This window comes from Eulemur rufifrons, chromosome 2 (assembly GCF_041146395.1).
Source record: "Eulemur rufifrons isolate Redbay chromosome 2, OSU_ERuf_1, whole genome shotgun sequence".
Classification (NCBI taxonomy): Eukaryota; Metazoa; Chordata; class Mammalia; order Primates; family Lemuridae; genus Eulemur; species Eulemur rufifrons.
In genome coordinates, this window is record NC_090984.1 from 16,186,349 (window position 1) to 16,200,915 (window position 14,567).

The 14,567-nt window shown below is 42.9% G+C and overlaps 1 protein-coding gene across 3 annotated transcripts in view; it reads right to left on the minus strand.

The window, feature by feature from the left end:
• LOC138401634 (adhesion G protein-coupled receptor E3-like) overlaps positions 1-10,312 on the minus strand; it is a 41,237-nt gene extending 30,925 nt beyond the window's left edge. For 2 of the 3 annotated variants that reach the window (XM_069497150.1, XM_069497149.1), the window contains exons 1-3: positions 10,288-10,312; positions 5,818-5,868; positions 3,480-3,602 (exon numbers count right to left, since the gene is read on the minus strand). In XM_069497150.1, the coding sequence (XP_069353251.1) occupies positions 3,480-3,602; positions 5,818-5,868; positions 10,288-10,312 (199 nt within the window). Of the gene's footprint in view, positions 1-1,011; positions 1,168-3,479; positions 3,603-5,817; positions 5,869-10,287 lie in introns of all 3 variants that reach the window. The other variant, XM_069497148.1, reaches the window with a different exon arrangement.
• Positions 10,313-14,567: the final 4,255 nt, after the last annotated feature.

The window sequence follows — 14,567 nt, forward strand, 5'->3', positions numbered from 1 at the left end:
TCAGCCTAGCTCACAGCAACCTCAAACTCCTGGGCTTAAGCAATCCTCCTGCCTCAGCCTCCAGAGTAGCTGGGACTACAGACATGTGCCACCAAGCCTGGATAATTTTTTTCTATTTTTAGTAGAGACAGGGTCTCGCTCTTGTTCAGGTTGGTCTCAAACTTCTGACCTCAAGCAATCCTCCTGCCTCGGTCTCCCAGAGTGCTAGGATTATAGGCAGGAGCCACTGTGCTTGACCTGGAATTTAGCTTTAAAGTCTTTCTGTTATGATCCCTACAGTAGCCAACACCTCATGGGCAGTCTTCCAAGTCCCATGTCTTTTCTACATATAGACTTTTCCCATGCATGTCGTTCCCATGGGAGTTGTCATGTCTATATGACATAGTACCTTCCCCTGGACGCAGATGCAAGGGTGGACTCAAACTGGACCAATTTGTTTATTCCCAAAGAATTTGCAATTGGTCCCAAGAGAGTGTCAATTAATTTCTCTTTGGTTGGTTGGAGCAGTAACAGTGGTAAAATCTGAAGCTGTTGGTGGTCATGTTTGTGTCCTGTGGTCTAGGAAGCAGAGACAGTCAGCCCATGGTGAAAGATAACAAAGGAACAGACCCAAAGAGGATCAGAGACAGCAAATGGGGCATGCGCCCTAATGGTGTTGAGTTCCCAGCTATAGTTAGTTCCAGAAGCCCACTGCATTCCTGTCCTTGAGTTCCAAGGCACATTCACGTGTCCTTATCATAAACTTATCTTTTTTGCTTAAGTTAGCCTGAGTGAGCTTCTCTTCCTTTCAATTCAAAGAATTCTGTCTCAATCATCACTTTATCACTTTCTCCATCTCCAAACTACACATGCCTTCCTCACCCCATTATTTCCCTGAACTTGAACTTCCTTCTTTCCTTTTCCCTTTAGAAAATAGAAGCATACCCTGCAGAAGAACGTTTTTTCTAGTGTCAGACTCAATAAAAAAAAAAAAATGAGGAAGGGAGGTAAGAGAAACAAGAGTTTTCTTACTCCGACAGGTGTTCTCATTGAAATTCTTGAATTCTGTGTCCCCAGAAAGGAGTTCATACCCGGGGACACAGCGGCAGTAGAAGCTTCCTTCGGCATTGTGACATTCAGCATTTAATCCACAATATATACTGAACGGTGGTTGACATTCATTGATATCTGGAACACAGAGGAGAAATTTCTCATTCATTTAACAAAGAATAGGAAGTGTTCAGAAGTTGTGCTCTTTTCCCTGGGGTCCGTGCTTGCTTTCCAAGACAAATCGGTTTAGGTAATGGTCATCTTTATCTCTTCACCTTTCCTCACTGAGTTTGGTTGGGTTCTCCAAGAAGCAGACACTGAGACAAAGATTCAAGGGCAAGTACTTTAGTTGGGAGGTGGTCCTAGAAAGCCCTGTGAAATGAAACAGGGAACTCCCTGTACTTTTTTTTTTTTTTTTTGTAAACATGTAATAGGTTAATTGCTGGTATTTTATTTTATGTTTAACAGCTTTATTGAAATATAATTCACATATCATACAATGAATCGATTTAAAATGTACGTACAATCCCCATTTCTCTCAGCCCTGAGTCCCCAGTACTTTCTGCCTGTCCTGAGCATGAGCTGAGTGATTTCCAGTAGCTAGAGAAGGCCTCAGACTTGGGGTGCCAAGGAATGGCAAATTCCGAGTGTATATAGGTATATAAATGGGATACTGACCATGCTGACTGTTATGCACTGAATATTCGTATGCTCTCCAAATTCATGTGTTGAAACCCTAATCTCTGGTGTGGCTCTATTTGAACATCGGGCCTCTAAGGAAGTAATTAAGGTTGAATGAGGTCATAAGCATGAGGCCCCAATTTGGTAATACTAGTGTCTTTCTAAGAAGAGACACGAGAGCTCTCTCTCTCTCTGCACACACTCACCAAGGAAAGACCAGGTGAGGACACAGTGAGAAGGCGGCTGTCTGAAAGCCAGCAAGAAAGCCCTCACCAGAAACTGAATCTGCCAGAACCTTGATCTCAGATTTCTAACCTCCAGAACTGTGAGAAAATAAATTTCTGTTGTCTAAGCCACTCAGTCTGTGGTATTTTATTATAGCAGCCTGCGAAGACTGATACATATGATAAACTGGCTAATTTAGATTTAGTTAGAATGTTTTTGTTAACTCAGTATGTCTCCAGTCCTGTGGCTTCTTTACAATGATGTCAAATCGGTAGTAAATAAAGTGTAGTTCTCTGTCTAGTACAGAAAATAGAAAATTTGGGATTTTCAGAGTATGACATAGTGTGGCAGATGCTGTTTGCTGCCCATTCAATTGTCACTCTACCCTCTTTTCTTGCTTCTTTGGGAAGTCAGTCACGATGATCTTGTTCCCATTTCTCAGATACTCTCTTTCCCAGCTTCCCTATCAGCTAGGATGGTCATGTGACACAGCACTAGCCAATGAAAAGTAACAAATAGTCTTCTGGGAAAATTGTGCTTCATGATAAAAAGGACAGGATTATTCAGACATTTGATTTCTTGCAAATGAATGAATTATAAGGGTTACATACAAGATATCAGGGAGGTAGATAATGGTTAATTTGTATTGCTAAAACCATAAAATGTTATTCTTGTATCTCCTTGTGGTAGATTAGATTAAAGATGGCCACAAATTCTCTTCTACTGAGATGTGGGATCAAGTTCCCCTTCCTTTGAAACTGGGCTGGCCTGTGCCTTTTTTGGCCAATAAAGTGCTTTAGAAGGCACTATATTGCCAGTGTTAGACCTAGACTTTAAGCGGTCTGGCATCTTCAGCCTTGCTCCCTTGGAAGCCATCTGTTGTGGATTGACTTGTGTTACCCAAAAAGATACATTGAAGTCCTAACCCTTGTCACTTGTGAATGTGACCTTATTTGGAAACAGTCTTTACAGAGGTGATAGAGTTGACACGAGGTAATCAGGGTGGGGACTCATGCAATATTACTGGTGTCCTTCTAAGAAGAGAAAAATGCCACGTGATGAAGGAGGCAGAAACGGGAGTGATTACAGGTGTGACCCACTGTGCTCGTGTTGAAATTTGATGGCGAAGGTGGCAGTGTTGGGAGGTGGGACCTAGTGCAGACATTTGGGCCATGGGGGCGGATCCCTCCAATGAACGCTCTCCTACAGGGGCTGTGCTTGTTCTTGTGGGATGGATGAGTTCCTGAGAGAAGAATCTGCTTCCTTGGTTTCTCTCTCTTGCATCCTCTCTCACCGTGTGATATCTTTGCCGATGTCTGCTTTCCCCTGCTTTCCACCATGAGTTCAAGCAGCCCGAGGTGCAGCCCGAAGTTTCAATCTTGAAACTTCCAACCACCAGCATCATAAACCAAAGAAACCTCTCTCCTTTATAAATTACCCAGCCTCAGATATTCTGTCATAGCAACCCAAAATGAACGAAGACAGCCTTCAATCTGTCTCCCTTTCTCTCGTGCCTCTGGGTGACTTAAAAATTACGCCTTTACCGTCACATGTTTCCAAGGGGAACGTGAAGAATTTCTTCCCAGATCCAGAAACATATCCAGGGTTGCAGGTACAGTGAGTGCCATTGACACAGGAAGCATTTGGGGGGCAGTGAGGACAGGTAGCTGCAGGGAAAAGAGAGGCAGTCAGATGTCACCAGGGTGACAAACTCTGTTATCATTGGGCCTCACCTCTGGGCAGGGCCTCTTGAAGCCAAGGAACCCTGAACATTTTCCCTTTGTGAGATCTCAGTACATTAAAAAATTAGAGATACCAAACCCAAGTTACAAAAAAAAAGTGGGATTCCTGTTCATGATAAAGGACTGGGGTTGGTGTTAAACAAGCTAATTTTAACACAAGCATTTTCAGGGCAGCATAGCTGTGCTATTTTCATCATTTCAGAATTTATAAAAAAAGGAGTAGTCGGTTAAGACCTTGGACCCTGAGTTCAACTCTGGCTCCCCCACTTACTAGCTGTGTGTCCTTGGGCAAGTGCCTTAACCTCTCTGTGTCTCAATCCGCTCATCTGTAAAATGAGTTATTATGAGGATGAAGTGAATTAATATGTATTAATAAAGTGCTTTGGGAATTGTGCCTGTCATGGAATAAGAGTCAGTTATGATTATAAAAATTTGAATTTGTAGGGTCTCATAGGAGGTAGATTCTGATAACGGTACACATTAAATTCATTTTTTCAGGTTTCATTATTTATTATGAAAATAATACATTCACAGAATTAAAAAAGATCAAACATCCTAGATGACAAGATCCTCTTGTCATCCTAGATTCTAAGCTGTCAACTGCTTATTGTATATTTCTCCACAAAATTTGAATGCTTATACAAATACATAAACATCCTTTTTTCTTTTCATGATAGGAATGTTAATATGTTCATATCATGTAAAGAATCACTTGCTCTGTTCTGTTCTTTGGTTTTCATGAAAAATTTTGTCTGAGAGATTTTTCCACAGCTTCACATGTGGAGCAGCCTATTTATTTATTTATTTATTTAGAGATAGGATCTTGCTCTGTTGCCCAGGCTGGAGTCCAGTGGCATCATCATAGTTCACTGCAACCTCAAACTCCTGGGCTCAAGCGAGCTTCCTTCCTCAGCCTCCTGAGTAGCTAGTAGCTAGGACTATAGGCATGCACCACTGCACATGGCTAATAGAGATGGGGTCTTGCTGTGTTGCCCAGGCTGGTCTCAAACTTCTGACCTCAAGCAATCCACCCACCTCGGCCTCTCCTTCCAATTTTTAACTTCATAGTTGATCAGGAGAGTCTGCTCAGAAGAGGTGATATTGTCCTCAGTGGAACAAAGTAGTCACCTGCTAAATATGCAAAATTCTCCGGAATCTTTTTTGACTCATTTCTGTTCCATCCCTTCCCTTACTCAGATTCTGCTTAGTTCAGAGTGAGCTCTGAAAGTCCACTCTTAATCTTTCCCAGGACTTAACAACTTACCATATTGGGTATACTGGTTTAAACAGCATCCTCCTAAAATTTGTGTCCACCTAGAACCTCAAAAAAAATGCAATTTTTTTTGGAAATAAGGTCTTTGCAGATGTAATTGAGTTAAGATGAGATCATACTGGATTAGGGTGGGTCCTATATGAACAGAGAAATCTGGACACAGACATATACAGAGAGAACGACATGTAATTATGGAGGCAGAGATTGCAGTGATGCATATACAAGCCAAGGAACACTAAGGGTTGTAGTAACCACAAGAAACTAGGAAGAGGTCAGGAAGAGTCCTCCCCTGGAGCCTTCAGAGCCCTGGAATACTTTGGTTTTGGACTTTTGGCTTCCAGAACTGTCAGAGAATAAATTTCTGTTGTTTTAAGCAATAAATAAATAAATAAAATAAAATAAAAATAAAAAAATAAAAAAGAATTGCAGACTCTCAGGCTCCACCCTAGACCTAGAATCTGAATTTAGTGAGAGTCTCAGGAGAGTAATGGTAAACAGAAACAATCTTGTTCGTTATTTGTTGACTTTATGATCAGAATGAAAGAGATTATCACTGCTTTGTCTCGCTCCATTACAATGCTTACTTCATAAAACTTTGTGTGTTTTATTTAATGCTTTATCTATACGTTGTGCCCCTTGTGGTCAGCAAAAACAGACAGACACTTTAAAAACCAGACAAAAAAATAAATAAAAAGATATCTACATTTGATGTCATGGTTAAACAAACAAGCACAGGAGCAAGCCTTCCCAAGTATTGCTCCCAAAACAAACACTTTTCTTTAGCCTGTTGGAGAACGTGGGTGGCAGCTGGTCCAGTCTTGGGCCACCTTGGGCCATACTCTCTCTTTTCTGGCTCTGAGCACTCACCTTTGGGCTTCTGAGCCACAGCTCCAGACAAGCTCAGCAGTAAGCAGAGTCCTGGAACAGAAGGGAAACAGAAGGGAGAGACATGAAACAATCAAAGAAAAATACCAGGAAATTCCCCAAGGGCTGCATATTGGTTAGCTACTGCTGCGTAACAAATCATCACAAAAATGTAATGGCTTAAAACAACATGTTTATTTTGTTATCTCTCTTGGTTTCTGTAGGTTAGGAATCTGGGAAGGGCTCAGCTGGGTGGTTCTAGCTCAGGGGTCTCATATGGTTGTAATCAGACAATGGCTGTGGCTGGAGCAGCTGCGAACTAACTGGGCATTGTTGTCCCTTCATGTAGTCTCAGCGGGTGGGTGAGTTTGGGCTTCCTTCCAACATGGCAGCCTCAGGCTGGCTGCTTCAAAGGCACCTCTAAGCTCTAAGCATTGAGTGTTCCAGCCAACAAGGTTGGATCTCCTCTTAACACCCAGCTCTGGAAGTCATGAAACTCCCATCATATTCTCTTTTTTATAAGCAAGTTACAAGCCCACTCAGCTTCGAGTAAAGAAAAATTAAATTCTTCCTCCTTATGAGACACTGGCAAGATTCTAGAAACACATCTTGGAAGGTATCATTTCCACCTTTTGGGAAAATAGTTTGCTCAGGCTGTCTTTACTGTGGCTGGTCAAGCACTCTTTTCTCTTTCCCCAAATTTCTCAATGTCTGGTGGAGTCACCAGTCACGCTCCTGTTTCTGTAAAGACCTGAAGACGCTGGATGGATAGACGGCTTTTCCTCTCTTTCTTTCCTAATAAATCTTACATCACTCTGATCACTTGTTCTCTCCTTACCTTATTTTCATTCTCATATGATTTCTGTGGGTCAGGAATCTAGGAAAGACTGAGCTGGGTGTTTCTGGAATACTTATTTCTAGAATTATTTGCCATTTTCCAGGATGATATCAAAAATATTTAGCAACTCATATGGTGCATGAATTGGCTGGTCAGGATAAACTCTAAAGACCCTCTCTGATGCACCAGGTATTAATCTCTTAGCTGCTGAACTGTGGGGAGGTGTGCACGCCAGGCATGGTGCTATGCTCCTTAGCACATGAGCCCACTTCAGCAGGTAGGCACTGGTAGCATCAGCCACATTTTTTGGAGTAAGAAATGGAGGCCCAGAGAGGTTAAGTAACTTGCTCCTTTCACCAGAGCTAGTCAGTGGCAGAGCTGAGATGAAACCTGGGCTCTGGGTTCTAGCTGCTCACCCACCAGGCCACACAGCCTCTCTTTCAGAACCCCCAGAGGGCCCTGCATGCATGCAGGTGCTGTTCAGATTGCAGACACTGTAGGTTGGCATGGTTACTGTGCCAGTGCTTTCCCCCCTAGAAGATGCCAATCACCAGATCAGACTGGAGTCTCAAAGTCCAGTAGAGGGTGATATGTTACTTGGTCATTTAGGGCAATCCAGCACAGTTGCAGGATTTCGGAGAAAAGGCCCTAGGGGCTAGCCGTGAGCCTTTAAGGCTGGCGGAGAGGGCAATACCAACTCTTTTTGGACCCCTCCGTACGAAAGTTTCCAATTGCTGCTATTGTAAATTACCATGAACTTAGTGGCTAAAGCAACATCAATCTATTGCTCTTACAGTTCTGGAGACCAGACGTCTGGAATCAGTCTTTCTAGGCTAACATCAAGAATGTTGGCATGGCTGGTTCCTTTTGAAAGCTCTATGGGAGAATCTGTTTACTTTTCTTTTCCAGCTTCTAGAGGCTGCCTGCATTCCTTGGCTCATGGACCCTTCCTGAATCTTTATTTATTTTTATCTTTTGAGATAGAGTCTTACTCTGTCACGCAGGCTGGAACGCAGGGGCATCATCATAGCTCACTGCAACCTTGAACTCCTGGGCTCAAGCGATCCTCCTGCCTCAGCCTCCCAAGTAGCTAGGACTACAGGCGTGTATGACTATGCCTGGATAATTTTATCTCTTTTTAGTAGAGATGGGGTCTCACTCTTGCTCAGGCTGCTCTCAAACTATCCTCCCACCTCAGCCTCCCAGAGTGCTAGGATTACAGGCGTGAGCTACCGCACTCAGCCTAGAATCCTATTCTCATTCTTGATGTGATGCTCATTCCATCACCCATTCCTGTTCCAGTCAGTGATGTGGGTGGAGAGTTCACAGATAACCGAAATTCACAAATACTCCATCTCAGAAGTGTCCAGGACTCTGCCTCCAGTTGCCAAAAAGCAAGCTTCTGTAATGTTTGATTTCATAGATATATACTGAATATCTCATATATAGAAGGTACTGTGCTAGGAACTGCAAAGGCAAGGGAGACATGGCATTTGCTTTTAAGTATAGCTTATATTATTATTATTATTTAGAGACAGGGTCTTGCTCTGTTGCCCACACTGGAATGCAGTGATACAATTATAGCTCACTGTAACCTTGAATTCCTGGGCTCAAGTGATCCTCCCACTTCAGCCTCCTCAGTAGCTAGGACCACAGGCACACAACACCAGGCCTGTAAAAATTTTTTAATTTTTTTGTGGAGATGGGGTCTTGCTGTGTTGCCCAGGCTGGTCTAGAACTCCTGGCCTCGAGTGATCCTCCTGCCTTGGCCTCCCAAAAATGCTGGGATTGCAGGTGTAAGCCACCGCGCCTAGCCTATTTTGATAGATTTTATGGTCTATCACCTGCCTCTAAAACTAAATAGCTGTGAGACTTTGAGCATTTCACTTAACCTCTCTATGATGCCATTTCTTATCTATAATGTGGAGATGTTGTGCAATAATGAGTATAAAGCAATTTTAGTCTGATTCCAGGCTAGAGTAGCTGCTTAGTAAATGCAAGCTTTGATTGATATCGTGGTTGTTGATATTGTTGCTTGCTCTGGGGCCAGAAGGAGGGATGAGATTTCAGAGTTGGGGAACCATCTGTACAGAGGTGGTGATTGAAGTCATGGAATCATGAGATTGCTTAAAGGGAGAGGGAGTAGAAAAACAGACGACCCTAGGCAGAATGCTGTGGGAAAAATGTTATAGCAAAGATCTGGAGCCAGAAGGCTTAGGTTCGAATCCTAGCTCTGCCATTTACTAGCTGTGTGACCTTGGACAAGCAACATAACCTCTCTGTGCCCGTTTTCTCATCTGTAACATGGGGATGATAATAATAGCATCCATCCTGTAAGCCTACTGTTAGGATTAAATGGGTTAAGACATGTAAGGTGCATAGTGAGTTCTCAAAAATGTTGGTTGTTATTATTTTATGTGCATGAATTTATGGGGCACCAGTGTAATTTTGTTATATGCACAGGTTGCATAGTGGTGAAATCAGGGCTTTTAGGCATCATTCAAGTAACTTACATTGTAGCTATTAAGTAATTTCTCATCAGCCACCCTCCTCGACCCCCCCACCTTTTGGAGTCTCCATATTCTATGATTCCATGCTCTATGTCTGTATGTACATATTACTTAACTTCCTGTTATAAGTGAGAACATGAGGTATTTGTCTTTCTCTGTCTGACTTGTTTCACTATAAGATAATGGCCTCCAGTTCCATCCATGTCATCATTATCATTCATTTTCTTGGCACAGGAAAAAGAAAAAGGAAGGGGAGGAAAGAATAGCAAGAGAGACAGGAAAACAGTCAGTGCAATGCTAGGTCATAAAAACTTTCAGGGAGGAGAGGACATCAATTAAAAAAAAAAAGAACTTGTGATGAAGAAGATGACGAATAACCCATTGCATTGGACCAAAAGGAAAATTTTGGCAATATTGGAGAGCATAGTCTGAATGGGTTGGTGAGGAAGGAAACCACAATCCAAAGGGAAAAAGAGAAAGTGTTCAAAGCAGAACAGAAGAAAGAGGAGAACGAGAAGACTGCTAATTGTTGAACCAAGTAGCTCCTGACTGGGGGTAGGTTAAGTGCAGTCATTGCTGTGGTCACCCTGAGATGGGGAACCAGCAGGGCCTGCTTAACACAGAATCAAAAGCCCTGACCACCCTGATCAAAAACAGGATGTGGTGACAGAACAAGTGAAGACAGGTCAAAACCAAGATGGCAAGGAAATTAGCCGCTGCTTGACCTTGCTGCTCATTACACCTGAGTTATAATATATTTGCATGCTAAAAAAGAATCTCCCACCAACATTTCCATGAGGGACCCTATAAAGCAAGGAAAGGGAAGGGTTCCCAGTTTTAGGAAGTCACTGCTCATTTCCAAGAATAACATGAATGTTCCTCCCCTGCTCAGCCTATGATTAAGCCATTGCTTAAATAAAAAATAAATAAATAAAAAAGCCCCAAAGTTGTACTTTTCAGCAGGGAGAACTAGCCCCTACTCTGCGGAGTACATCTTCTATACCTCCTAAATAAAACTTGCTTTTGCTTTACACCATAGGCTCGCTCTTGAATTCTTTCTTGCACGAAGCCAAGGACCCACTTGGACTCCAACACTGGGAATTACTCTGCTGCAACAACACGTACCTGGAAGAAGCCACGGCCGCCGCATTCCTGCAGTGCAGGTAACCCGCTCCAGCCGGCTCTGGAAACTCTCTGCTGTGAGTCAAGCCAGCCACCTTGCCTATCTCAGGAAATCTCATGAGAATTGACACATGCATCTCAGGTCAGCTGACTCAGGAAATTGCTATAGGAAAAGTGAACTTCTTCTGCTCTTTCACCATTTAGACACAGGGTTCTGCTTTTTATTTCCTAGGGTTTTGTTTATAGTTAATAAGATGTACTGTATATTTCTTTAAAAACATTTTTTTAATTTCAGCATATTATGGGAGTACAAATATTTAGGTTACATATATTGCCCTTGCCCCACCTGAGTCAGAACTTCAAGCGTGTCCATCCCCCAGGTGGCGCGCACCGCACCCATTAGGTGTGTATATACCCATCCCCTCCTCCTCCCTCCCATCTGCCCAATACCTGATGAGTGTTTTTACTATATGTGCACTTAAGTGTTGATCAGTTAATATGAATTTGATGGTGAGTACATGTGTGCTTGTTTTTCCATTCTTGGGCTACTCAGTAGAATGGGTTCCAGCTCTATCGAGGATAATACAAGAGGTGCTAGATCACCATTGTTTTTTGTGGCTGAGTAGTACTCCATGGTATACATATACCACATTTTATTAATCCACTCATGTATTGATGGGCACTTGGGTTGTTTCCACATCTTTGCAATTGTGAATTGTGCTGCTATAAATATTCTAGTGCAGATGCCTTTTTGATAGAATGTCTTTTGTTCTTTTGGGTAGATGCCCAATAATGGGATTGCTGGATCAAACGGTAGATCTACTTGTATCTATTTGAGGTATCTCCATATTGCTTTCCACAGGACTTAAACCCATTATTATATTATTATTATTTTTTTTTTTTTGAGACAGAGTCTTGCTTTGTTGCCTGGGCTAGAGTGAGTGCCGTGGCGTCAACCTAGCTCACAGCAACCTCAAACTCCTGAGTTTAAGCAATCCTTCTGCCTCAGCCTCCCGAGTAGCTGGGACTACAGGCATGTGCCACCATGCCTGGCTAATTTTTTTTTTAATATATATTTTTAGTTGGCCAGATAATTTCTTTCTATTTTTAGTAGAGATGGGGGTCTCACTCTTGCTCAGGCTGGTCTCGAACTCCTGACCTTGAGTGATCCACCCACCTCGGCCTCCCAGAGTGCTAGGATTACAGGCGTGAGCCACCACGCCTGGCCTCTATTATTATATTCTTGTTACTCTTGAAAATTCAGGTCCAAAGATATTCATTAAATCAACAAGCTAAATTTAGTTCCAAGTGCATGGGAACAGGAGTTAAGAAGCCTGGTCTTTGTATTTATCCATCAATGCATCCATCCACCATCCACCCATTCATCTCTCCAACAAATGTTTAAGATATGTCGTCTCTGTGCTTGGTGATTTTATGTTAGGTTGATTCATTTTACTCAATCTTTATTTTCTCACATTTAAAATGGGGTTACTCTTGCCCATCCATTTATTCTTTTCTCATCTCCAATTTCATTGAGATATAATTGACAAATAAAAATTGTATGTATGTAAGGTGTACAACTTGATGTTTTGCTACACATATACCTTGTGAAATAATCACCACAATCAAGCTAATTAACATATCTATCACGTCACATAATTACCATTTTTTTTTTTTGGTGGTAGAACACTTAAGATATACCCTCTTAACAAATAAAAGTATACATATAATATTTTTAAAATTAGAGACATGATCTCTTTCTGTCAGCTAGGGTGATCCTCCTGCCTCAGCTTCCTGAGTAGCTGGGATTACAGGCACCTAACTAATTAAAAAAATATTTTTTTTTGTAGAGACGGGATCTCTCTATGTTGCCTAGGCTGGTATCAAACCCCTGGCCTGCAATCCTCCTGCCTCAGCCTCCCAAAGCATTGGGATTATAGGCATGAACCATTGCACCTGCCCAGTATTAACTATAGTTACCATGCTGTACATTAGAAAACCAAAACTTATTCATCTTACGTCACTGAAACTTTGTACCCTTTGAACAATATCTCCTCCTTGTCCTCCCCCTCCAGCTCCTGGCAATGACTATCCTACTCTCTGCTTCTATGAGTTTGACTATTTCAGATTCTGCATGTAAGTGAGATGATGCAGTATTTGTGGTCTAGCTTATTTTGTTTAGCATAATGTTCTCCAGCTTCATCCATATTGTCACAAATGGTAGCATTTCCTTCTTTTTAAAGGTCGTTTATTAATAATATTCCATTGTGTGTATGTGTGTGTATATATACATATATGTATCTCACATTTTCTTATTCATTTATCTGTCAACATTTAGGTGGTTTTTATATCTTGGGGATTGTGAATAGTTCTCCAATGAACATGGGAGAGCAGATATCTTTATTTTTTTTGGAAATACACTCAGAAATGGGATTCTATTGTCAATTTAGTACTATTTTAGTTCTATTTTTAATTTTTAAAGGAACCTCCATACTGTTTTGCACAAGGCTGTACCAATTTGCATTCCCACCAACGGTGTACAGGATTCCATTTTCTCCCCATCCTTGCCAACACTTGTGATCACTTGTCTGTTTGATAATGGCCATTCTAACAGGTATAAGGTGGTAGCTCATTGTGGTTTTGATTTCCATTTCCCTGATGATTGGCAATGTTGAACATTTTTTCAAATACCTGTTGGCTATTTGTAGGTCTTCTTTTGAGAAATGTCTATTCAGGTCCTTTGCCCAGTTTTTATTTTTATTTTTGCTGTTGAGCTGTATGGGGGAAAGAAATACACTCATGGCATTAACAAAATTTGATTTTCTTTCCTTTATTTATTAACAAGTACATTTTCATGGAAATGGCTCTAGGGAATAAAATCAGTTGGTGCAAAGGAAGTTTGGGAATAGAAAAATAGCAAGGAAGAAAAATAAGGATGTTCCCATGTAATTTAGCTTGTAACACTGATATGTTTTGAGTATCTATTTGGTAAGGTCTGATGTTCCCCCAAATTAACCTTACAATAAACTAAGCTATAGATTCAGTATATAAGACATACAACATTCAAAATATGTGTTAATCGGCTATTTGTGTTATCAGTAAGGCCTCTGGTCAACAGTAGGCTATCAGTAGTTAAGTTTTTGGGGAGTCAAAAGTTATATGCGGGTTTTTCGCTACACGGTGGTGGCACCTCAACCTCTGTTGTTCAATGTTCAACTGCATATAAAAATATACACAAACGCCCCCTTGAGTATGGGTATATATTTTTGTAGGTGATTGGATTAACTTATGGATAAAGGTGGAGGGGTTTGGGGAATAAGGAAGGAGAAAAGGCTTAAGTTAAATACTGAGCATCTATCTCTAAGGCGCCCTGGGGGGTGGAGGCGCATCCCCACCCTTCAGGCTCAGGCCCCGGCTTCTGAGTGCAAGCCCCGCCCTCATTCCAGCACCCAAGCAAGGCCCCGCCCCATCGCAGCCCGTCGGGTTTAAGCCCCGCCCCCGTCCCTCGGACATAGGCCCCGCCCCAGCCCCACTCTCCAGGCCCTGTCAGACCTTATTCTAGAGCCTAACCTCACTGCCTCCCGGGGAAGAAAACTAGGATTTCTGCTCTGAGGCTGGATAAAGGAGGTGTTACTCTTCCCACCGCTGTCTTAGGCCTCCCTGGCCCCGAGAACCAGCACCCCCGCTACTTCCGTTCCCGGCGGCCCCGAGACCGGAAGCGGAAGTGCGCGCGGCGGCGGGCAGCCGCGGCTGTGCGGGCTGCGCGGCGCGTTGCGGTGGGAGTGTCTCCGGCCGGTCTGCAGGTGTGGCCCGGCCCCACGGAGGGAGGGGAGGGCTCGGCGGGCGCGGGGAGGGGCCGAAGGGTCAAGAACTGCCCCCCGGCTGAGGTGCCTCCTCCTTGCGGTAGTCCGGGGGCCGGCGTGAAGCCCGCACGTCTAGGGCCTCGCATCTGGGCGCCTACCCCCCGGTCCCTCGCTCTCGGGTACCCCCGGTCTGGGAAGACAGGTCTGTCATCCTGTCGAATGGGAATTCCTGAAGTACAGTCCGGGCCCCCCAGCTCAGGAGTGTGGTGACACCCGCCCCAGTCCTCACGTGTTCTCCCTGATTTGTAACAAAAGCGCATTTTTTCCGAGGGCCCTCCCTTACTTCTCGTACGCAGAATAACTGCGGATTAGTAAATAGCGTTTTATTTTGCATGGTATTTAATATCTTGCTTTGCAACTGGAAAGTTAGGTCTTGGTGCACATGTGCAAACTGGGTTGAGTGACTTGTCAAATTCACTT